Here is a 23,278-nt window from a genome sequence, read left to right as displayed (position 1 = left end):
TTCAGCTTTTCTATTTTTCTTACCAAAGTGCACCATCTATCATTTCCCACAGTATACTGTATCAGCCAAATATTTGCCCACTGACTTAACCTGTTTCACTCTGCAGATTCTTTGATTCACCCTCACCACTTGCCTTCCCAACTAATTTTATATCATCTGCGGACTTGGTTTATAGTGCATTCACTCCCCTCATCAAAATCATTAATATATTGTAAATGATTATGGCCCAGCGCAGATCTCCGTGGCACTTTACTAGTTGCAAGTTGCTATCTGAAAATGCTTTCTATTGGTTAACCAATCCTTTGTCCATGTTAATATTGTACCTCCAACACCATGAGCTGTTATCATATTAAAAAGCCTCATGTGTGGTACCTTATCAAATATCTTTTCAAAATCCAAATACGTTACACCCACTGCTTCTCCTTTGTCTATGTTGCATATCATTTCCTCAAAGGACTCCACTAAATTTGTCCCTTCATGCAGCCAGCTGACTCTGCTGATCACATGATATATTTCTAAATGCTCTGCTATCACATTCTTTACAATAGACTTCAACATTTTTCCCAATAACAAATGTTACACTAACTGGTCTTTTTTTTTGTCACCTTCCCTCATTAAATAATGGTGTTACATTGACTGTGTCCATTCCTCTGGGACCTTTCTTGAATCTAAAGATTCTTGGTAGATTATTTTGAATGCATCCACAATCTTTGTAGTCACTTGTATCCCTTGGTTGTTTTCTTTTGTTCTCAAATTGAATATTGAATAATTTATAATTTTACTCTGTATGTTTGCCCACGTGCCCACGTTGTGAAGCACTGCCCCCACTTTCAAAGCTATCCCTCGCCAGCTTCTAAGGGAGAGTGAAAAACCCCTACTTAAAATTTTTAACTTTACCACAATGTTGTTGTGGTTCTTGCAAAATCAAAGCTCGTACCCACAGGGAATAGGGTAATCCGCCTCCACTGTTTAAAAAAAGGGGAAATAAAGTAAAATCACAGTCTGCTTACAGACTGACAGTGAGAATAAGGAGCGAGTTTTAAAACTCAGTATCGGTCCATGATACCCATTACCCTGCAAATTGTTCAGGTCAGATGTGTCCTTTTGTAAGTTAGTATGGAATCTGATCTCACCATCTTTTTCAGATTTCACATTCAGATGTTAGGAACCCTCTGTGTGCAGAAACTTTTCATTCACCACACAGTTCTTCTGCCAATTATTTTAATCTGTGATCTTTGGTTACCAATCCATTGTCAGAAGGGACTGGTCCACCTTTCTGCTCCATCAAACGCCCCTCATTTTGTTTGCCTTGTTAGGTCTCCCATTAACCTTGTTAGGTCTCCCATTAACCTTAAGACAAAGGTGTAATGCAGTGGGAGCTGAAAATCTGGAATAAAAACACAAAATGTTGGAAATACCCAGCAGCATGTTATCTGATCTGCAAAGCATTTCTGGAATTTTCCATTTCTACTCCCATCTCTCTTCTTTGTTTTTAGGAAAACAGTCCTCATTTCTCCAATCCTGTCACATAACCACATTCCATCTACTGTGCTGGTAAAATCAATTTAGAGCCTCCCCATTCTTCCTCAAGTGTTGGCTGGCATTTTCTGGATCTCAGGAGATAGGATGACTGTAGGGGAGGGCCATAGCAGTGGCACTGTGCCTACTCCCTGTCTACTCCTTGTTGAAATTTTACCAGCAGCAGAGGAGGTAAGGGATAGCTTGTTCACCCGTGGGCTAATTCCACTCACCATGTCTTGGGATTGTACTAGTGGAAGAAGCAAAGTGTCAAACCTCCTCAGGTAACTTCCCCATTCATGTTTCTCCTTTTCTCACTTTTCATCGTGCCCTACTCACCTTGGCATCCCCATCCCACTCTCTGAATCCAGCAAGAGCCCAGACTTAAATTCATCTGAGCTTCTAGCTTCTCTTCTTCAGGGGCCTCCCTGCAGTCCCAGCAAAGACCATTGCTCCCAGTGTCAGTACTGAACGCAATAGCTGTAGACCATTTGATTGAGCAGCCCAGTGGTAGGGCTTTATCCGCTTCTTTGGGATTGGAAGGCCTGTCTCAATTCAATGCATGGCTGTGAAATGGCTGGTGGACAAGTTGGCAAAGAGAAGGTGGGCTTGACCCCAGTGGTTATGATGGAGGGAGGGAGGAATTCAACTCAAAAAAAAACTCACCCTCTGGTGTCCTCAATTGTATTGCAATTGATACCTAACCAGTGACTTGTAAAGGTTTAACGTGACTTTCTTGGTTTTGTAATCAATGTCTCTATTTAGAAGTAACCCAAACACTTGCGTAATTACCTTATCAACTTTCTCTGCCATCTTCAGTTACTTGGGTCTTACCAACTCTCCAAATAGTACGCCACAAGTTAAATTGTCTCCCAATGTTGCTTTTTGTCCCAAACAGCAGAATTTCAAACTTATCTCTATTAAATTTAATTTGCTATATGTCTGTTTGCACCATCAGATTGTTCCTATTCCTCTGAAGTCTGCTGCTACCCTCTTCACTGTTTATTACATTTGCTAATTGGGGAGGTAGACTTCAGAGATTCAAGCATTTAAAGGAAAGAAAGACATGGATTTAAGGTGTTAACATTTTCAAGGACTTTGGGGAAGAATGGAAATTGTATTATGGGACTACAATTTCCAACAGCAAATGTGTTGGACGTTTGAAGGTGGTGTTGATAACTGAGGAGATAGAACACTTTACGACATCGATGGCATTGATCTAGCAAAGCAAGTTCAGTGGTTAGCTGTTTAGATGAAATAGGTTAACAGGACCAGGAGAAGAGTCTTATAGACAAAATATGCTTCCAGCGAGGATAATATTTTGTGGATAAAGACTGAAATTTTTGGAGAAACACACAGGTCTGGCCACATCTTTGAAGAGAGAAGTAGAGTTAATGCTTCAAGTGCAGCATGACTTCTATAGAACTAATGACCATTGCCAGTTTAGTTTCATCATAACTTTTCTCCCTTTATTAGCTTTATTTTAGTCATTACTGCTGGTTCCTACAAAAAACCCCAATCCTCTGACCTACCAGCGGGTTTCACCACTTTGTATGCCCTTTTTTAAATAAAATTCTCTCCTTGACCTCCTTTGTTAACCATGGATAGTTCATCTTTCTCATTGTGTTCATCTTTCTCATTGTGTTCTTCTTTTTGGCCTGGATAAATTCTTACTGACTCTATGCAACATCTGCTTAAATGTCTTCTGCTGCTCTTCTACTGACCTTCTCCTTAGTCCACCCTCAACACCTCTTTCCTCATAGCACTGTAATTGCCACTGATTAAGTAGAAGACACTGGTTTGCGTGACTCTCCCTTGATCTACATTTGAAATTCTGGCCAATCTTGTGATTGCTACCCTTTGGGGATCCTTAGCAATGGGAACTCTGATAAATCCTATATTATTAATTCTAAAATAACCCATTCCTAGGTTGGGTCTGCAATATATTGCTCCAAGGAACAATTCCTGATGCACTTTATAAATGTGCCTTCCCTGCTACCCTTACCCATTTCACTTGTCTAGTAAACATGCAGATTAAAATCATCTATGACAATATTAGTGCCCTTCCAGTTATTTTCTGACCTATTTGTTCTATAGTGAGGTAACTCTTTGGGGTGAGCTATAGACAATTTCAGGTAAGGTGAAGATGCTGCAAGGGTTAAGGTGTTGTAGGCTTTTAGAGCAATATTCATGGCACAGAGTTTTCCCAACTCAGTCCCTACAAAAATAGCAGTTTGCAAGCCAGTAATCAATTAGAAGCTTAATTAGCTTTGCCTGAGTGATAGAATTAACATTCTGCTTATGGGTTCCCTGGTCAATCAGACAGAGGGAGTGAAATATCAAAAGGAAAGATTTCTAGTTGAAGGAATTTCAGGTGGGGTTAGAATTTACTGAAATAGGAATGCAGTTTCGAGGTTGCAACAAGTGCAGGAAGGGAAAAGAGACTGAGGAAGTCTGCCTGCTGGATCTTTTACACACACACACACACATACACCTGCTGGTCCTGCTGCAGGAGATTAAGAAGAACTGCAGTGACGTGAGCTTTCCCAAGCATGGGAGGAAGAGGACAACCTTGCCAAATAAGCAGATCTGACTGTAAATGTCAACAACAACACAAATATATCCCCTCCCATCTTGAGCCAGTGTAGCAAAAAGATTCAGAACCTCAGTAGAGTGGAAAGGGAGAAAGGCATGACAATTTCAGATGTCCAAACCCACATTGCGACTCACAATATTCTCCTGTAGCACAGCTTAGAACAATGTACCTTGCAATTCTACTGATTTCTGTAGTGTTCAATAATGTTTTGGAAATGTCATTTTAAGCAATCTAAGCATGAGTACTCTCTAATGGAGGACAAGATGTACTTAATTTTTTTGGTAATAATTCTGGTTTCAGCTACATTGATAAAACAGAATGAATAGCATTCTTACTGATATGTCTGGGATCTTAAGGGGACTTGACAATGTTGAAAGGATGGCTCTCCTTGTTAGAGAAACTGGAACTGGGGACGTGGTTTAAAAATAAGGGGTTTCCCATTTAAGACGGAGATAGTTTTCTCTCTAAGGGTTGAGAGAAACTCTGTGGAATTCTGTTCCCCAGACAGCAGTGGAGGTTGTGTCATTGAAGATATTTAAGGCAGATGAAGTCAAAGTTTATTAGGCTAGGCTGAAAAGTAAAGTTGAAGCCTCAAGGAGATCAGCCAAGATTTCATTGAATAGCAGTGCAGGCGCAAAGAGATAAATGGCCTCCTGTGGCTACAGTTTTCAATATTCATACAATCAGATGCATGTTTTCATATTGGCATCATTCTTATAAACATCAAGAAGTACTTTTGAAATAGAATAGAAAATAGATGCTTTTTAAAATTTTGAAGCCTGTTGTTTTGTTTCACGAAAGGTTTTATTGATGGTTACCTCAGATTACAATGGGATCTGGACGAGATGGGCCAATGGGCTGAGGAGTGGCAGATGGAGTTTAATTTAGATAAATGTGAGGTGCCACATTTTGGGAAAGCAAATCTAAGCAGGACTTACACGCTTAATGGTAAGATCCTCAGGAGTGTTGCTGAACAAAGAGACCATGGAGTGCAGGTTCATAGCTCCTTGAAAGTAGAGTCGCAGGTAGATAGGATAGTGAAGAAGGCGTTTGGCATGCTTTCCTTTATTGGTCAGAGTATTGAGTACAGGAGTTGGGAGGTCATGTTGCAGCTGTACAGGACATTGGTTAGGCCACTGTTGGAATATTCCGTGCAATTCTGGTCTCCTTCCTATCGGAAAGATGTTGTGAAACTTGAAAGGGTTCAGAAAAGATTTACAAAGATGTTGCCTGGGTTGGAGGATTTGAGCTATAGGGAGAGGTTGAATAGGCTGGGGCTGGTTTTCCCTGGAGCGTCAGAGGCTGAGGGGTGACCTTATAAAGGTTTATAAAATCATGAGGGGCATGGATAGGGTAAAAAGACAAAGCCTTTTCCCCTGGGGTGAGGGAGTCCAGAACTAGAGGACATAGGTTTAGGGTGAGAGGGGAAAGATATAAAAGAGACCTAAGGGGCAACTTTTTCACTCAGAGGGTAGTACGTGTATGGAATGAGCTGCCAGAGGAAGTGGTGGAGGCTGGTACAATTGCAACATTTAAAAGGCATCTGGATGGGTATATGAATAGGAAGGGTTTGGAGGGATATGGGCCGGGTGCTGGCAGGTGGGACTAGATTGGGTTGGGATATCTGGTTGGCATGGACGGGTTGGACCGAAGAGTCTGTTTCCATGCTGTACATCTCTATGACTCTGTGACTCTATGTTGGTACAGTAATTCTGTTGATGAAATTTAGTGAATTCTTCAATTGTAACCTAACTAGCACAATTTCTGATTAGTATATAATTCTTGATTTTTCATTTTACATTAGCAGATGGCATGAGGGTAATTATGCAACCTCTGTATTTTATCACTTTAATACCATTTGAGTTCTGTACTAATGCAAGTTATTTGCATTTCAAGACCATTATGCAAAGTCAGACCCCCAATTATTTACCTAATGCAGTACTTCCGATCTTTCACAGTCACTTGAGTCGTGGTTGTGGGAACCCTACTTACTTTCCGAGCTTTTCCTTTCCTGTCAAACTGTGTTATACTGACATAAGTGAATTTGGTTTGCGTAAGTCAGTTTGGTAATTTAATTAGACAGACAAATATCATTCTGAAAATGTTACAATAGGAATAGAAATTACTTTGTTGAAACAATGTGTGGTGACACACATGAGACTGAAAACCTGAGTGAAGGTTCACAGCGGGTGTGCTGAGCAGCAGAGATATGAAATAGCATTTCAATCATTTTGATGTAAATATTGCCATCACATGGGCCAATGCTTTGCAATCGGTTAACCCTGGCACGTCCTGTCTCAGCAGAAATTAATTCTTTAATTGTGGCAGACAATGATTGTCTGATCGACCAATGAGGCTGCAGATTATTCTTTAATGTGTGTAATTCAAAGAATATGAATTTTAAGAGGATGAAATGGCACCACAACTGAGAAGAACTACATTATTTTCAAGGGATGTAATGTAATATATTTAACATTTTAGACTTGTATTCTCACCTTTAAAAGAGAGTTTTCAAGAAATTCAGAGCTGAGCTAATCTACAAAATCTTTCTTATTGGTACTGACTCACAATGAACATTTATATCAGCACTTTGTTTGAATGGATTATTAAGCAAAACATTAAAAACACTATATCATGATTGTCTCATATGGTCTGACAACTGAAAACTAAAATTGTTCTTCCACAATTGTTATACCATTCCCAGGGTCAAATCACGAAGACAAAAAGGCATTTTGGAAACCAGGCAGTTGACTTGCAATGATGACATCACACGTCTTCAGTTGATGGTTGAAATCATTTATATGCTGCTGCAGTAACAATAGTGGCTGCTGGGAAAACTCATGTGGCTGTCACTGCTTGGTGCTTTCTGAATTCATGGATACAGTCTGTACAACAATACATTACAGCTACAATTCTGTAGTGGATGTTAAATTGAGTTCTTATCCCTTGACTTTTTTTTCATCAGTTTAAGGTGTTTTATGCATTGTTGATTCCAGACAGCCAATTCTGTGCATGGCTGGCTTTGACCCAAGCTTAAATAACATCATCTACAACAGAGAGAAATCTGCCGATTACAAATAAATACACTACTATGACTATGTGTGCCAGTTTGAACAGTTGAAATGGGTCAGAACTTAATTGTGAGATTTCAAAGGTACGCATAGGCTATGATATAAAATATAGTTATGCTTTCCAAAGAGACTAATACTTCTTTTAAAAAAGGGAGATATCCTGTTGCAGATGAAATGGAGAAGCAATAACAATCTTCGGAGGGCAAAGATGGTACTCTGAAGATGTTATAGAAGGGGACAGTGATTAATACTTCATCGTCAAGCACATTAGCTGAGTTTGAAATTAACAGTCCAGTGATAATACCACTAGGTCATCTCCCTAATAATGGAATTGTTTAATGGAGTAACTGGGGAGCTGTGTGGCATCTCCCAATTCTTGAACCACAAATGTATCCAGGATCTCACTGATGACATATCCTCCAGATCATAGCTGTTCATATCCTTATCGCAAGCTTAGGAGAGTCAAGCAACCCAGACAGTGAGATTCTCAGTCACTGTTATCTTCCACCAGTGCAGAGTGCTATATATACACCCATGTTGCTTTGACTATCATCAATGTGAACAGTTTGACTATAGAAAAGGCTTACATTACATTAATATTCAAATTACCTCCTGACCACCAATGCCACATTCATGAGATTCACACCAGATATCCTGCAACTGCCATGACTCTTACATATTCCGGAACTCACATCTTCCTGCCTATTTCCGAGGTAGTTAGGCCATTCAAGGCTGGCTGCTGGGAGGCAAGGGCTCTCCAATCCAAATATGGCAACTGACGTTGACCAGGAGGGCCATCTGAGAGAGTATAATGGAACATCATTGAGTCCAAGGCACCAAAGGTATAACAATTGAAACCTGCTTTCAGGATTAATGAGCTGGGTTTGGACTTCATATAATATTTTTAACATTCTGTTGGTAACACAGAAAACTAGCACTGCTTAGTGCAAGGGATGCATGGGCCGTGTTATTTTTTGTGCTGCTGAATAAATGTCACATTATCCATCTGACTGTACACTAGAAATCTTTGGATGATCCCACTTTAAAGTATCTGCACAATTCATGTCCTACTGATCATTAAGGTTAAAGCAACAGTCAGTGAGTCAGTGACATAGTGCTAGTGTTAAGTAGCTCTTAAGACATCTGGCAGGATATTGTAGCAGAGTGCTGTGTGGGGAAGTCTCTCATGATAGACAGCAGATTGAGAGGAATCACCTTTTGTCTCTTCAATAAATAACCCTTCAATGTTTCAGAATGTGCGTGGACTGCTAAGTTGTTTGAAAATGCTCAAGCATCCTGTAGAACAGAGTTGAACCTGAGAAAAAGACAACAATTTGTACACCTTTTCTCAGTGGACCAACATGCAATTAGTTACAAATCACACAACACCAGGTTATAGTCCAACAGGTTTAATTGGAAGCACTAGCTTTTGGAGCGACGCTCCTTCATCAGTGCTCCTACTCCACAACCACCTGATGAAGGAGAGGCACTCTGAAAGCTCATGCTTCCAATTAAACCTGTTGGACTACAACCTGGTGTTGTGTGATTTGTAACTTTGTACACCCCAGTCCAACACCGGCACCTCCAAATCATAATGTGTAATTAGCCAGAGTGACCATGTGAGCTCCCCATTGTACAACTCCCACCGTGAATGACAATGTACTCCCTTCAAATGCTGATAAACAGCATTACTTTTTCTTGCAGAGATCTACAAAATCCTCACTGATTCATACATTCTCTCGCAAGGTTAAAAATCACACAACACCAGGTTACAGTCCAACAGGTTTATTTGGAAGCTCTAGCTTTCGAAGGGCTGCTCCTTCATCAGGTGGCTGTGGAGCAAAATCATACGACACAAAATTTATAGCAACAGGATTGCAGTTTTTGGAATGTCATATTAATCAAATTTAGCTTGAGTCTTTCATCTTTTAGAATGACCATGTTAGTTTTGTTCCTTCATATGCAAATCCCAGAACGTTTTTAAAGCTACATTCGCAAGATAGCTTCTAACAATAGGTGCCATCACAGCTCAGATAATTCATTGAAGGTGTGAAGTTAAAGTCTGTCAGTGTCCTGATGTTAAGTCAGACAGATTCTATTTCTAAAGTGGGACTTACAGAATCTTACATGAATTTATGCAGTTTTTGAGCAAAATAAAATGTAATTCTGCAAGTACAAATTCACTCCACAAACTTATATGTGTGTGCGTGTGCAGGAGAGACCAAGTGAGAGAGTGTGTGTGTGTGTGTGTGGTGCATTGAGGTCACCTAAAGTGTGACATGAACCCAAGGTCCCAGTTGAGGCCATTCCCTTGGGTACTAAACTCAGCTATCAGTCTCTGCTCATCACTTTGCGTTGTTGCATCTCTGGAAGTCTGCCTTGGAGTATGGTCACTGGAAGGTCCGAGGTCAAATGTCCTGGACCGCTGAAGTGTTCTCCGACTGGGAGGGAACACTCCTGGCTGATGATTGTTGTGTAGTGTCCATTCATCTGTTGCCGTAGCCTCTGTTTGGTCTCGCCAGTGTACCATGCCTCAGGGCATCATTGCCTGCAGCATATGAGATAGACAACATTGGCCGAATCACATGAGCACCTGTTGTGTACATGGTGGGTGGTGTCCCTATGTGTAATGGTGGTATCTGTGTGACACGTTGACACATCTTGCAGCGTCTGCCATGACAGGGCTGAATGGTGTTGCCCTGAAGGCCAGGCCGTTTGCTGCAAACAATGCTGTGAATAATATTACATTTCATGACACTGCAATCCTGTTGCTATAAATTCTGTGTCATATAATTCTGCTCCACAACCACCTGCTGAAGAAGCAGCGCTTTGAAAGTTAGTGCCTCCAAATAAACCTGTTGGACTATTACCTGGTGTTGTGTGATTTTTAACTTTGTCCACCCCAGTCCAATACCGGCACCTCCAAATCATACTCTCACAAGATGGGTGTAAGTGTGGAGTGAGGTTCAAGCACATTCCCTGTACATTCCTTGCATATTGCTTTTAGCCTCAGCGTTGTTCTCATGGAAGTGGCAATGCTGAGGCTGTGGTCCTCAATATCACAGGTTAAGGATGCCCAATGTCTGACACTATCTGCTGTAAAGGATTTGGTTGATTGTGAGAGCTGAACTCGGATTTCTCCAGTTTCCTCATTTCCCCTCCCCCCACCTTGTCTCAGTCAAATCCCTCGAACTCAGCACCGCCTTCCCAACCTGCAATCTTCTTCCTGACCTCTCCGCCCCCACCCCATTCCGGCCTATCACCCTCACCTTGACCTCCCTCCACCTATCGCATTTCCAACGCCCCTCCCCCAAGTCCCTCCTCCCTACCTTTTATCTTAGCCTGCTGGACACACTTTCCTCATTCCTGAAGAAGGGCTCATGCCCAAAACATCGATTCTCCTGCTCCTTGGATGCTGCCTGACCTGCTGTGCTTTTCAAGCAACACATTTTCAGCTCTGATCTCCAGCATCTGCAGTCCTCACTTTCCCCTGTGAGAGCTAAGCAAAGCTCAGCCATTGCAACTTCTTATATCCTTGGGATGTTTGTAGGGGAACTCATCTCTGACCTAGGTGTGACGTAAGCTGGTCTCAAAGCAAGATTTATACTACAGCAGATACTTTAACAGTGAACATTTATCTACATACAGGTCGTTCTGCTATAATGCGTGATTCAATAACCCAAATTCACTATAGCACAATTGATGAATTGGGGGCACATTTTAAAGGGTGTATTGGTTATAATGCAGTTCTGGCCCCATTAGTTTGACCGGTGCTGCTATTATAAGATTTTCTTATTACACGGGATTGCATGAGAATGGAACTATTGCATTATAGCAGAACTGACTGTAGTTTAAAGTATGATGCCAGAGGCATAAAATCCCAAAGATCCCAGCAGAGATGAGCAGCTCCATCACACAATTTCCCAAGAAAAGGACTAGTTGCATAGTGGAAGGTTGTGTGAGAAAAGCCATTCTGAGCCATGATAGACTGGTGATATGGATCTGACTTGACAAAACATTTTAACTCAAAATGGATAAATTTCACCTGCAGTCTTTTACCACTCTTCACAGTAACTGTACTTTCAACCTCCAAGTCCCTGCATTCAAAATGACGGTTGCCCCTTTACTCTGACAAATTTAAAAAAACTGACACTTGATTTATAATTGGATTCTTGGATTTTTCGTTTGCCATCGCCACAGATCTGTCTCCACACAGAGCTTCAGTATTCTCACCATCTACCTATACAGATCATCTTGTTTCACCTTAAGTTAAAGGAGACATTTTGAAACTTAATCGTCTTGTAAATTCACACATTTATATTTAAAGAAATACTGTGAACGTTGTGGAAGATCATGTTGTCTTTCTATAAATGATCTCCCATCAAATTGTCCCTCATTACTATACAGGAGGATCTTCGCGTTACAAGAAATACTGTATGTCCATTCCTTACATAATTTAAAACTCTAAAGGTAATACTTCTGAAGAAATTTGCTGTTGGTATCACATTGGCAGAATTTGAAATACAAATATATTGCAAACATCTGCATAAAAGACACAAAAATTAAAAACAATATTTTGACAAAAGCAGGAATAATTTTACTTAAATATTTGATGTTAATATGGATTTGACAGAAACAGCAATATCATCCTGTGCTAAAATGTTACAAATACAACATTTAAAGGGATATTACATCTTTTATTGATAAATAATTCAGTCATATCTTTGAATCCCACTTGATCTTGTACATAATCAGTTATTCATTCATCTGCTATATACTGTAGTACATCTTAAGTCTACTTTTCCGCTTATACCTTTTGCCAAGAGAATGCATAATTTCCAATGTTGAATGTAATCTCTCTTTAGAATTGACTTGAAGAGAGCTCATATTATGAGAATCTTAAATCTATCTTATTCTGTTTACTTACAGCATGGTGTGAACTAATAACTGACAGAGTCTCAAATATCTCATGGGTGGGAATTTCGTGTAGAGGGATGGAATCTGTATAACATTTCACAACTCAAATTTGAGTCAAAAATCTGATTTATTCTAAACACAAATAAAATATCCAAAAATGCTTTACAGTTTATTGCATATGTGGTAATGATTTGTTGGACAATAAGTTATTGGTACAATATTGCTCCTCTTCATTTACTTAACCAAATATTATAAAGAACAATTTAGTAGCTTTGCCAAAGCATGGGAAAAATAATTAAATAAATGATGTGCAAAATGAAGTAGTTTTGAATTTGGTGCAAAATATATTTCAGTCTTCAAAATGTTAACTGAGTCATTATTGACATTTGCCAGGTGTTGTTTAGAAAATGAGGTTAGGCTGCAGACAGGAAGGTTATAGTGGCAGATCTACACTCTGGCACACATCCATTAGTATGCATCTGGCAAAGGAAAATAATTCCTTCCATTTTTTGCCTTGAAATTTCATTCAGACACAGCTATTGAAATATTTAAGAGTTTATATTGACATAATTTACACATCGCTAAAGGGTGCCTGTTGGCTTGTTATGTAACAGTTTTGGGTTGGATTTATATTATTGTTCTTTTGGAAATTTAATTTATCCTTCAGTTGTGGCCGAGAAATTTGATTCTGCTGCTCTTTCTTTTAGGTGGCAACAGACCCCATCACATCCAATATAGTGTCCAGTTCATTATCATTATCCAGGTTGCTCATCTGAATGAGACATTACACTCATTGCCAATGCAAATCACGGGCTTCATGGCTACCTCAGCACCTTTGCAAAACTTGCAAAGAAATGCAATACTTGCGCCCACACCTCCCCCCTTACTTCCCTCCAAGGCCCCAAGGGATACTTCCATATCCGCCACAAATTCACCTGCACCTCCACACACATCATCTATTGAATCCGCTGCACCCGATGTGGCCTCCTCTATATTGGGGAGACAGGCCGCCTACTTGCAGAGCGTTTCAGAGAACACCTCTGGGACACCTGCACCAACCAACCCAACCACCCTGTGGCTCAACACTTCAACTCCCCCTCCCACTCCACCAAGGACATGCAGGTCCTTGGACTCCTCCATTGCAAGACCATAGCAACACGACGGTTGGAGGAAGAGCGTCTCATCTTCCGCCTAGGAACCGTCCAACCACAAGGGATGAACTCAGATTTCTCCAGTTTCCTCATTTCCCCTCCCCCCCACCTTGTCTCAGTCAAATCCCTTGAACTCAGCACTGCCTTCCTAACCTGCAATCTTCTTCCTGACCTCTCCGCCCCCACCCCATTCCGGCCTATCACCCTCACCTTGACCTCCTTCCACCTATCGCATATCCAACGCCCCTCCCTCAAGTCCCTCCTCCCTACCTTTTATCTTAGCCTGCTGGGCACACTTTCCTCATTCCTGAAGAAGGGCTTATGCCCGAAACGTCCATTCTCCTGTTCCTTGGATGCTGCCTGACCTGCTGCGCTTTTCCAGCAACACATTTTCAGCTACCTCAGCACCTTTGTCAATTTGAATGTGACTAAGCAAGCAATCATGCTGTGGTCAACTTTCTCAAATACGCAGTAGAAGAACATTTTAAAATTTCATCTGAAGGAAAATTAAACAAATGATTACATTTTTCAGAAGAAGATGATAAAATGATCCTGTGCATGGTCCTTTGCGTCTTTTAAGATTTCCAAAAAAGCTTAGATCTTGGGCAATGATTTGAAATTTTGCCAATATCTGTGACTCTGTTAGAGTCAAGCAGATCCTATAATCCAAACATGTGTAATGTGCAGTGTTTCTCAATGTTCTGTCCAGCAAATGTATGCAATCTTTCTGTTTAGATGTCAGCAGTTTCTGTATTGCTGGCCTTTCATATTGTCCTAATCATTATTTACCAAAACTCTGGAATATTGCTCATAATTATCAAAGAACAGAGCTCCAATTCTGGGTAAAAACAAGGACTGCAGATGCTGGAAACCAGAGTCTAGATTAGAATGGTGCTGGAAAAGCACAGCAGGTCAGGCAGCATCCGAGGAGCAGGAAAATCGATGTTTTGGGCAAAAGCCCTTCATCAGGAAGGGCTTTTCCAGCACTACTCTAATCTAGAGCTCCAATACTGTCAATGCCTCAGATTTTGCCCAAATGTTGCTCACACACTGCTTTTTTTCTATTACTGCTAATTATTTGAGTTTAAATTCCCCATGAAGCATTCTATTACTGGAAAGTGTAGTGATGGTGTACTTCTGCTCTTCCACTTCTATGATGCCAACTGTGGAAAATTGCCATGATCAGTTCATTAGTATATTATTTGGTGCCCACATGCTAGATACCCACAGGAGATTACTGTACCCATGATTGAAATGTTCATTGTCAACTATCTCTCTGTTAAAATCATGAGAAGGATCCAGAGCTGTCAAATTCTGGCTGAGAAGATCTGAGAAGATCTTATAAATGTTTCCTTTAAATGGAGACTGCTAATGTAGATACTGTATACCATGGCACAAAATCATGAAATCCTTAAAGTATAGGCAGGCCATTTGGCCCATCTAGTCCACACTGACCCTCTGAAAAGCATCCCACCCAGACCTACCTCTCAGCATCTGTAACCCTGAATGTTCCATGGCAAATCAACCTAGCCTGCACATCTCTGGACACCATGGGCAATTTAGCACGGCCAATCCACCCTACCTGGACTGTGGGAGGAAACCGGAGCATCTGGAGGAAACCCACTTGGACATGGGAGAACGTGCAAACTCCACACAGACTGTTGGTGGAGGTAGAGTCTGTGATAGGTAAGAGTTACAAGGAAGTAGTTAGTCCTTGGCACAAAGAAAGCTGTTAGAAGGGGCAAAAAACAGTGCAGGGTTCCCCTGTGGTTGTTTCCCTGAAAAACAAGTATACCGTTTGGAAACTGTTTGGGGGGACAACTTATCAGGGACATGCACTGGGGTGCATGTCTCTGGCACAGAGTCTGTCCCTGTTGCACAGAAGGGAAGGCGGGGGTGGGGGGGGGAAGGAGGAGAGTGTTAGTCATTGGGGACTCAATAGTTATAGGGTCAGTAAAGAAGGTGTGTTGGGAACGAAAGAGATTCATAGTTGGTGTGTTCCTTCCCAGGTGCCAGGGTCCATGATGTCTTGGAGAGTGTCTTTGGGGTCCTGAAGGGAGAGGGTGACCAGCCTCAAGTCGTTGTCCATGTAGGTACCAACGACATAGGTAGAATGATGGATAGGGATGTAAGGCAGGATTTCAGGGAGCTAGTGTGGAAGCTGAGAGTGAGAACAAACAGAGTTATTATATCTAGATTGTGACCCGTGAACCAGAGGGGTACTAATATCCTGGGTGGGAAAATTCCTAGTGCTACTCGGTGGGTTTAAACTAGCTCAGCAGGGGGATGGGAACCTGTGGTGTAGTTCCAGTGCACAGGAGGATGAGAGTAGGGAGGACATGGACAGGATTTCACAGTCACAGGAGTGTGCTGACAGACAGCAAGCTGATTTGAAATGTGTCTACTTCAATGGCAGGAGTATCCGGAATAAGGTAGGTGAGATTGCAGCAGGGATAGGTACTTGGGATATCAATGTTGCGGCCATTTCTGAGACATGGATAGAGCAAGGTCAGGAATGGATGTTGCATATTCCAGAGTTTAGATCTTTCATTAAGATCAGGGAAGATGGTAAAAAACGGGGAGGTGTGGCTTTATTAGTCAAGAACAGTATTAAGGTGGCTGTAAGAACTTTTGACGAGGACTCGTCTACTGAGGTGGTATGGGCTGAGGTTACAATCATGAGAGGAGAGGTCACACTGCTGGGAGTTTTTTTATAGGCCTCCACAAAGTTCCAGGGATGTGGAAGACAGGATAAGCAAATCGATACTGGACAAGAATGAAAGGAACAGGGCAGTCATTATGGAGTACTTTAACTTCCCCAACATTGACTGGAAATGCTATAACTCTCGGACATCGGATGGATCAGATTTTGTTCAGTGTATGCAGGAGGGTTTCCTGACACAATATGTCGAAGGGCCAGCAAAGGGGAGGCCACACTAGATCTGGTACTTGGTAATGAACCAGGCCAGGTGTTTGATTTAGTGATAGGTGAGCACTTTGGAGAGAGTGACCATAATTCGGTTACGTTTAGTTTAACAATGCAAACGGATAGATACATGCCACGGTGGGGGGGGGGGGAGGCAATTATAATGTGATTAGCCATGACTTAGAAGGCATAGAATGGGGCAGCAAAATGCAGCGGATGGGGACAATCAAAATGTGGAGCTGGTTTAAAGAACAGATATTGTGTGTTTTTGATAGGTATGTCCCTGTCAGGCAGGGAGGAAGTGATAAGGTAACGGAACTGTGGTTTACTAAAGAAAATGTATCTCTTGTTAAATGGAAGAGGGAAGCTTATGTTTCATTGAGGTGAGATGGTTTAGATGAGGTGATGGAGAGTTACAGAGTAACTAGGAAGGATTCAAAGAGAGAGTTAAGAAGAGCAAGGAGGGGATCTGAGCAGTCTTTAGCAGGTAGAATAAAGGTGAACCCTAAAGCTTTCTATAGGTATTTGAGGAATAAAAGGATGACTAGGGTAGGAATAGGGCCAGAGTTTAGATCAGAGTGGTGCTAGAAAAGCACAGCAGGTCAGGCAGCAGCCGAGGAGGGCCAGTAAAAGACAGAAGTGGGAAGTTATGTCTGGACCCTGTGGAGATTGGAGAGGTGCTAAACGAATATTTCTCAGCTAATTTCACTCAGGAAAAGGAGAATATTGTCGAGGAAAAGACTGAGTTACGGACTACCAGACTTGAAAGGATTGAGGTTAATAAGAAGGACGTGTAATCAATTCTAGAAGGTGTGAAAATAGATAAGTCCCTTGGGCTGGATGAGATTATTCCGAAAAATCTCTGGAAAGCTAGGGAGGAGATGGCTGAGCCTTTTGCTTTGATATTTGAGTCATCATGTTCTTTGTGTTTAGTACCAGAGGACTGGAGATTGCAAATGTTGTGCCCTTATTCAAAAAGGGTAGTAGAGGTGACCCAGGTAATTATAGATCAGTGAGCCTTATGTCTGTTGTAGGAAAAAGTTTTGGAAAGGATTATAAGAGATAGGATTTATAATCATCTAGCAAGCAACAATTTGATTGGAAATAGTCAACATGGACTCATCAAGAGTAGGTTGAGTCTTTTGAGAAGGTGACCTAGCATGTGGATGAGGGTAGGGCAGTTGACATGGTGTACATGAGCTTCAGTAAAGCCTTTGATAAGGTTCCACATGGTAGGCTATTGGAGAAAATGTGGAGGCATGGAATTGAAGGTGATTTGGCAGTTTGGATTAGGAACTGACTTTCGTAAGAAGGCAATGAGTGTTGGTTAATGGAAAATATTCAGCCTGAAGTCTGGTTACTAATGGATCTGTTTTGGAACCATTGCTGTTTGTCATTTTTATAAACCACTTGGATGCATGCACAGGTGGGTGGGTTAGTAAGTTTGCAGATGATACTAAAGACAGTGGAGTGGTGGATAGTGTGGAAGAATGCTGCAGGTTGCAGGGAGACTTGGATAAACTGCTGAATTGGGCTGAGAGGTGGCAAATGGAGTGCAATGCAGGTAAATGTGAGGTGATTCACTTTGGGAAGAATAATAGGAAGGCAGAGTATTGGGTTATTGGAAAGATTCTTGGTAATGTGAATGTGCAAAGGGATCTTGGTGTCCATGCACATAGATCCCTGAAAGTTGCCACCCAGGTTGATAGTGCTGTTAAGGCATACAGTGTTTTAGTTTTTATTGGTAGAGGGATTGAGTTCTGGAGCCGTGATGTCATGCTGCAACTGTACAAAATGCGAGTGTGGCCTCACTTGGAGTATTGTGTACAATTCTGGTCATCCTATTACAGGAAGGATGTGGAAGCATTGGAAAAAGTGCAGAGAAGATTTACCAGGATGTTGCCTGGTATGGAGCATAGGTCTTATGAAGAAAGGCTGAGGGACTTGGATCTGTTCTCATGGAGAGAAGAAGGGTAAGAGGGGATTTAATAGGGCCATACAAGATAATCAGAGGATTAGATAAGGTGGACAGTGAGAGTCTTTTTCCTAGGATGATGATGTCTGCTTGTTCGAGGGGGCATAGCTGCAAATTGAGGGGTGATAGATTTAAGACAAATGTCAGAGGCAGGTTCTTTACTCAGAGAGTAGTAAGAGCATGGAATGCCCTGCTTGCCAATGTAGTTAACTCAGCCACATTAGGGGCATTTAAACAGTCCTTGGATAAGCATATGGATGATGATGGGATAGTGTAGGGTGATGGGCTTAGATTAGTTCACAGGTCAGCGCAACATCGAGGGCTGAAAGGCCTCCTCTGCACTGTATTGTTCTATGTTTTATGTTTCAATTGACCCTGGGTCCCTGGCACTGTTAACCACTGAGCCATCACACTACACTCAAATTGGATTGTGCTATTGGGCCACGTGGAAGATCCAGTGGTCAGTAACAATATCTTTAATTTATGTCATATCTTAATGTAGTACAAGGTCCAAAGGTGCTTTCCAGAAGCATTATTAAACAATATTTGAATCTGAACCATGTAAAGAGAGAGGAAAAGTTACCAAAAGAGTTGGTCAAAGAGATAGGTTTAAGGAGTGTATTAAAGGAGGAGAATGAGATAGGAGGATAGAGAAATTAAAATGAATGGGAAAATCTCTTACAGTGAATTCATTTGAGAATATGACAGTTCAAAGAAAACATGCAAAGTATGTGTGATAACTCTGTAACAATGCCTGTCCCCTAACAAAATAATACTCATAGCTGGCCTGGAAGTCTTAGGAGCAAATATTAAGATAGGGTCGCTATCTCCAAATGAGATCATTCTGTTTGTTTTCCCACCAAGCAGTAGTTCATTGGAGGTATGATCAGGAAAAGTGATCTATCAGGTTGGTCTTTGCAGGATCTGTGATTCTCTCTTTCGTGTCTCTGAGTAACTTTAACCTGTTGCTTTGCAGAAGCAGCACCAACCTTCCCATCATCTGGTTTGCTATTTGTATTTGCATTTCTTTCTTAGGATGGTGAATTTAGTAAAAAACAAACATCTTAGTTTCATAGAAGTGAGGAGGAGGAGTAGGTATTTGGTCCTTCGAGATTGTTGAACTAATAGGAATGATACACTGTTGGCCAACCCATCCATTCTGGTCATGCAGATGACACCAAGAAATTATTCATTATTTGTGAAAAGTAATTAAATATAAAAGGTAAGCATTATGGTGTAGACCTATTGATTATGAATAAGTCCAGAGCATTTTGCTGTACTTGAGTATCTAAAACATCATGGCGGCTGTCATGTAAGAAGCTCCCCTATTTTTCAATCACACTTACATGACGAAACCATTAGACTTGACATTGCAGGTCCTCAAAGGCATGAACAAGTGTTTATATATTCAGTTCCGCAGTGTTCACTTTTAGATTGTAAAAAAGATCCACCACTTACATTTGTTGACATATATGCAATCCCCTCTTTGGTTAGAGCAAAGTAATTCATTTATGAGCTTGGTGGTCAGAGTTGTTGCCCAGCCCTCTCAGGAATAGCTTTTAATAATTGCTGTCCACCAAGAATGAGTTCAAATCAAAGTTTAAGATTGTGCTGGTTTTCAGTCACCAGCTATTGTCACTATTTTTCAAGGAGTGGAAGCCATAAAACAAGACCTATCTGGCAATGAAAGTTTGAAACTAAGTTAACATCCTGTAGCAGACTTAGCAATCTTATACCTCAACCTGCACTTTGTTAAAACTTTAGGAATTGTGCGCGTGATCCTCGTCAAATTTTGCTTAATTTCACTGGGCTTAAAATCGTAGGCAGACTGCACTGACTAAGCAGAAATTCTGCGTGTTGAATGTGTTTGGTTTGAACATTTTTAAAGATGATGTTAGAATTTTCTTGCCATTTTTGCCTTAAATACCATATGTGAGGGACACTCCATGTCCCTTCCCAGAAGCGGAGATGGATTCAATTTATTCCTATTAATTGAACAAGACTTTTAAGAAGTTATTCCAAACATTTGGCTGAAGCGCACGAGCAAAGTATTGGAGAAAAGTATGTGGCATTTGATAAAGTACTTTGCAGGGATTTATTGCACGCACAACAAATAAACTATAGGGAAGAAAACAGCTCCAATCAGCTCCGAGCTGCTGCAAGAAGCTGAGTTGCGCTGGCGGAGTATGACGGAAGTTGTAGTCCGCCAGTGCCCTCGCTCCTTCACGCGCCATGGAGCTGCCTGAAACGGGGGGGACTACAAGTCCCAGAAGGCGCTGCGAGCGGGCAGACTTGTCCAGCAGACTCCAGTGTTTGCAGCCTCCGGTCGGGCTGGCGACAAATGTTGCTCTGCTTTGGGGTTTTGCACATGGCAACGGGTGGTCACGGTGCTGTGAAACTGTTGGGAATGGCGTTGGCGATGGGTCGCAACGTGCGCATTTCCAGGAGACCTTCCTTGTAAGAGTCTTTTGTGACTGCAGTGTTTGTGGTTCATTTGGTGTGCGCGTTGTTTTTCCATGTCCTGGGGTATTCTTTCTTTTTGCCAAGTGGTTCTCACTGCCTGTGCTGGATATGAGCCGCCCTGCCACAGTTTTTAATCAGCAGTTAAATAGGCGAGCAGCTCTGTCACAGTGATTACAGCGCTCCCCTACTTTGCTACACCGATCATCGAGTTGGAAACGTTGTATCGCAACCTCCCCTGTCTCTCTGCTGGAGACGTTGTATCGCAGTGTCTGTCTGTCCACGACTTGCACAGAAGGTCTGCCCCAAGAGGGGGAGTTTGAAGAAGAAGAAGAAGAAGAAGAAAAAAAATACGCGTTCAGGCAACACACTTCGAATGTGACAGTTCAGGAAGTGGTTTGAAATGGGTGATACCGCCACACCATGTAGAAGACTGTCGACCTGTCAGCATTAGATTCTATTAAAATTTAAAAAAAAAACACACACATACACACATCGAAGATGGCATCGAGTAACTCGAGTTTATCTGGCTCATCGGTTTCGTCAGGTAAGGAAGGAGAAGGCAAAATGACAGGTTAGGACGATGTCAAGTAGATGACATGCAAATTGAATGCTTTAAAGCGCGTTGGTAGTGATGCATGCTGAGCATGTCTGACATTTTTGTTTGAAGATCTAATCCATGGTAACATGTTATTGCCTGGAATGTTACCGTGTTTTTTTTTTAGTTTTCCCTTTTTGTTAAAAAAAACATTGAGATCACTGTTTTAGTAATATCAGCTTTTTGGCCTAGTTATACTTTGTTTTGATCGTTTATGTTAAAAGTCACTGATAACTTGCTCCATGACCCACCATCTCCGCTCCATAAAGCATGACTTGTCTCAGCAACAGTTATAACCATAGCTTTTTTTATTAATCGCACACACTTTAGTGGCAATAAAGTGGTTCTAGTCTGATGTACATAACTGCAATTCTTCATTAAATCTCTGTCAAACAGTAATCATAGTCACCTATCAATCGTGTAACCTGACTTGTTTACATACTAATTTAAAGCTTATAGCTACTGTAATAACATTAAACATTTAGATCTTTTAACACATGTTCTAATATAATTACAGTGCAATTCTAACATAAAAAAGTTGTTTGAAATAATTTGTTTGAGAACCCTTGATGTTTTTGCTAATTGAGTGATACAGTGATATTTAAATCTTATTTATCAGTGCATTGTTATTGAAATGACATGTAGATGTGGGTAAATACCTAGCTTCTGATTAAGATTGAAATTCTTGCTAAGGTGATGAATACTGAGAACTTCTTAAAGTGCTTGGTCTCAATTTCACATCAAAACATTGAAATTTTGGAAATTTACTAGTAGTTGGCAAGTTGTTAGAAAAGTCAGAAAATATTATAGCCACAGTAAATCATGCAAGATGTTTTTGCTGTCATTGATATTATGCACAATGGGTTTTTAAACTGTGCAAGAAGAATTGAAATAATGAGTAGAGAAGCTAATTTTAATTAAGATGGTTGAAGTTACCACCTTAATCTCTATCATCTTGCTGCTTACTTGATACATATGAAAATAATGATGATTAATAGATAAAGTGGTCTAATTTAGAGATTTCTGTTTTAAATTAAAACTGCAACATGGTTATTTAAAAACAACTTGAGTAGTATCGTGCATAATTAATGTCTAGTATATCTAAATATAAAGGTCGAATTGCTTTCTAAAAAAGGAGTATAACAACAAATCTAATAGCATTAATATGACATTAATCTTTCTTACCTATATTCTCATGTAGCCCTATTTTTATTAATAAACAGAGTAAAACTTGTAGCCTAAGATTGACCAGCTATATAAAATACTTCAATTCTCTTGAAAAGAGAAAATGTCTCAACTTAATTTTGCAAATCTCAAAAAACATTGGTGCATTGGTTAATGCATTTATCAGGAAGTAATCTTGTGAAATTGTGGACTCTGTCACTCTGAAGTATTAAGCATTTCTGAAGCTTGCTTACTTTATTACTTCTAGGAAGTGAGTCAGAGCTTGGCACCTTGCCATGAGAAAACCATGGATTGGCAACTTGATGTATTAAGTTTGTGCCACTGGTACGACCCTATGTTTGGGATTTATTCTAAAAATATAATAAAGAACTGGATGACGTTGCATTTATATTGACCTAAATACTTTGTATATGTTCACGTATTCCTTAAAACATCTCCACTCTAGCTGGGGGTCACTGGATATTTATACTAAAAACTGAACTGAACCTGCAGTGCAGTTTTGTTTCTTATAGAAAATGCAAGTATACTGTAATTTTTCTAAGCAAGACATGACTACTTTATTGCCACCAAGCTTTGTGTCAAAGGAAATTCTGATTGCTCCAAATTTTACCTTTGAATGTGAATAACTGAACAGATTGCACAACTTTACTTTGGAGTCTGACACTCCAGTGAGTCAGTTGGGAGTGTATTTTGGCACATTGAGGGAAACTATTATTTCTCACACATTTATATCTATCCAAAAAAGTTGAATGTAGAAAATGTAGTTTTGTTTTAATAATGGTTTTGCTAACAGTGTAGCACTGCTTTGGTAAAATGCATTTTAAAAAATAAAATTCTGCACAGGTAATGGTAGTTGAATACAATTTCCCCAGAAGTGATTG

The 23,278-nt window shown here is 40.7% G+C and overlaps 1 protein-coding gene across 1 annotated transcript in view; it reads left to right on the top strand.

Moving 5' to 3' along the window:
- The first annotated feature begins 20,461 nt into the window (after positions 1 to 20,461).
- The window catches only part of chn2 (chimerin 2), a 363,855-nt gene continuing 361,038 nt past the window's right edge, over positions 20,462 to 23,278 (top strand). Inside the window, exon 1 of the mRNA XM_043689521.2 lies at positions 20,462 to 21,161. Within this exon, the coding sequence (XP_043545456.1) occupies positions 21,116 to 21,161 (46 nt within the window). The 5' untranslated portion in view covers positions 20,462 to 21,115. The remainder of the gene's footprint in view (positions 21,162 to 23,278) is intronic.

The sequence above is a fragment of the Chiloscyllium plagiosum genome, unplaced genomic scaffold (assembly GCF_037043375.1).
Source record: "Chiloscyllium plagiosum isolate Xiang-an unplaced genomic scaffold, Cpla_swu_hap1 HiC_scaffold_5, whole genome shotgun sequence".
In the NCBI taxonomy this organism is placed as follows: domain Eukaryota; kingdom Metazoa; phylum Chordata; class Chondrichthyes; order Orectolobiformes; family Hemiscylliidae; genus Chiloscyllium; species Chiloscyllium plagiosum.
This window is presented reverse-complemented; position numbering and strand designations above follow the sequence as displayed.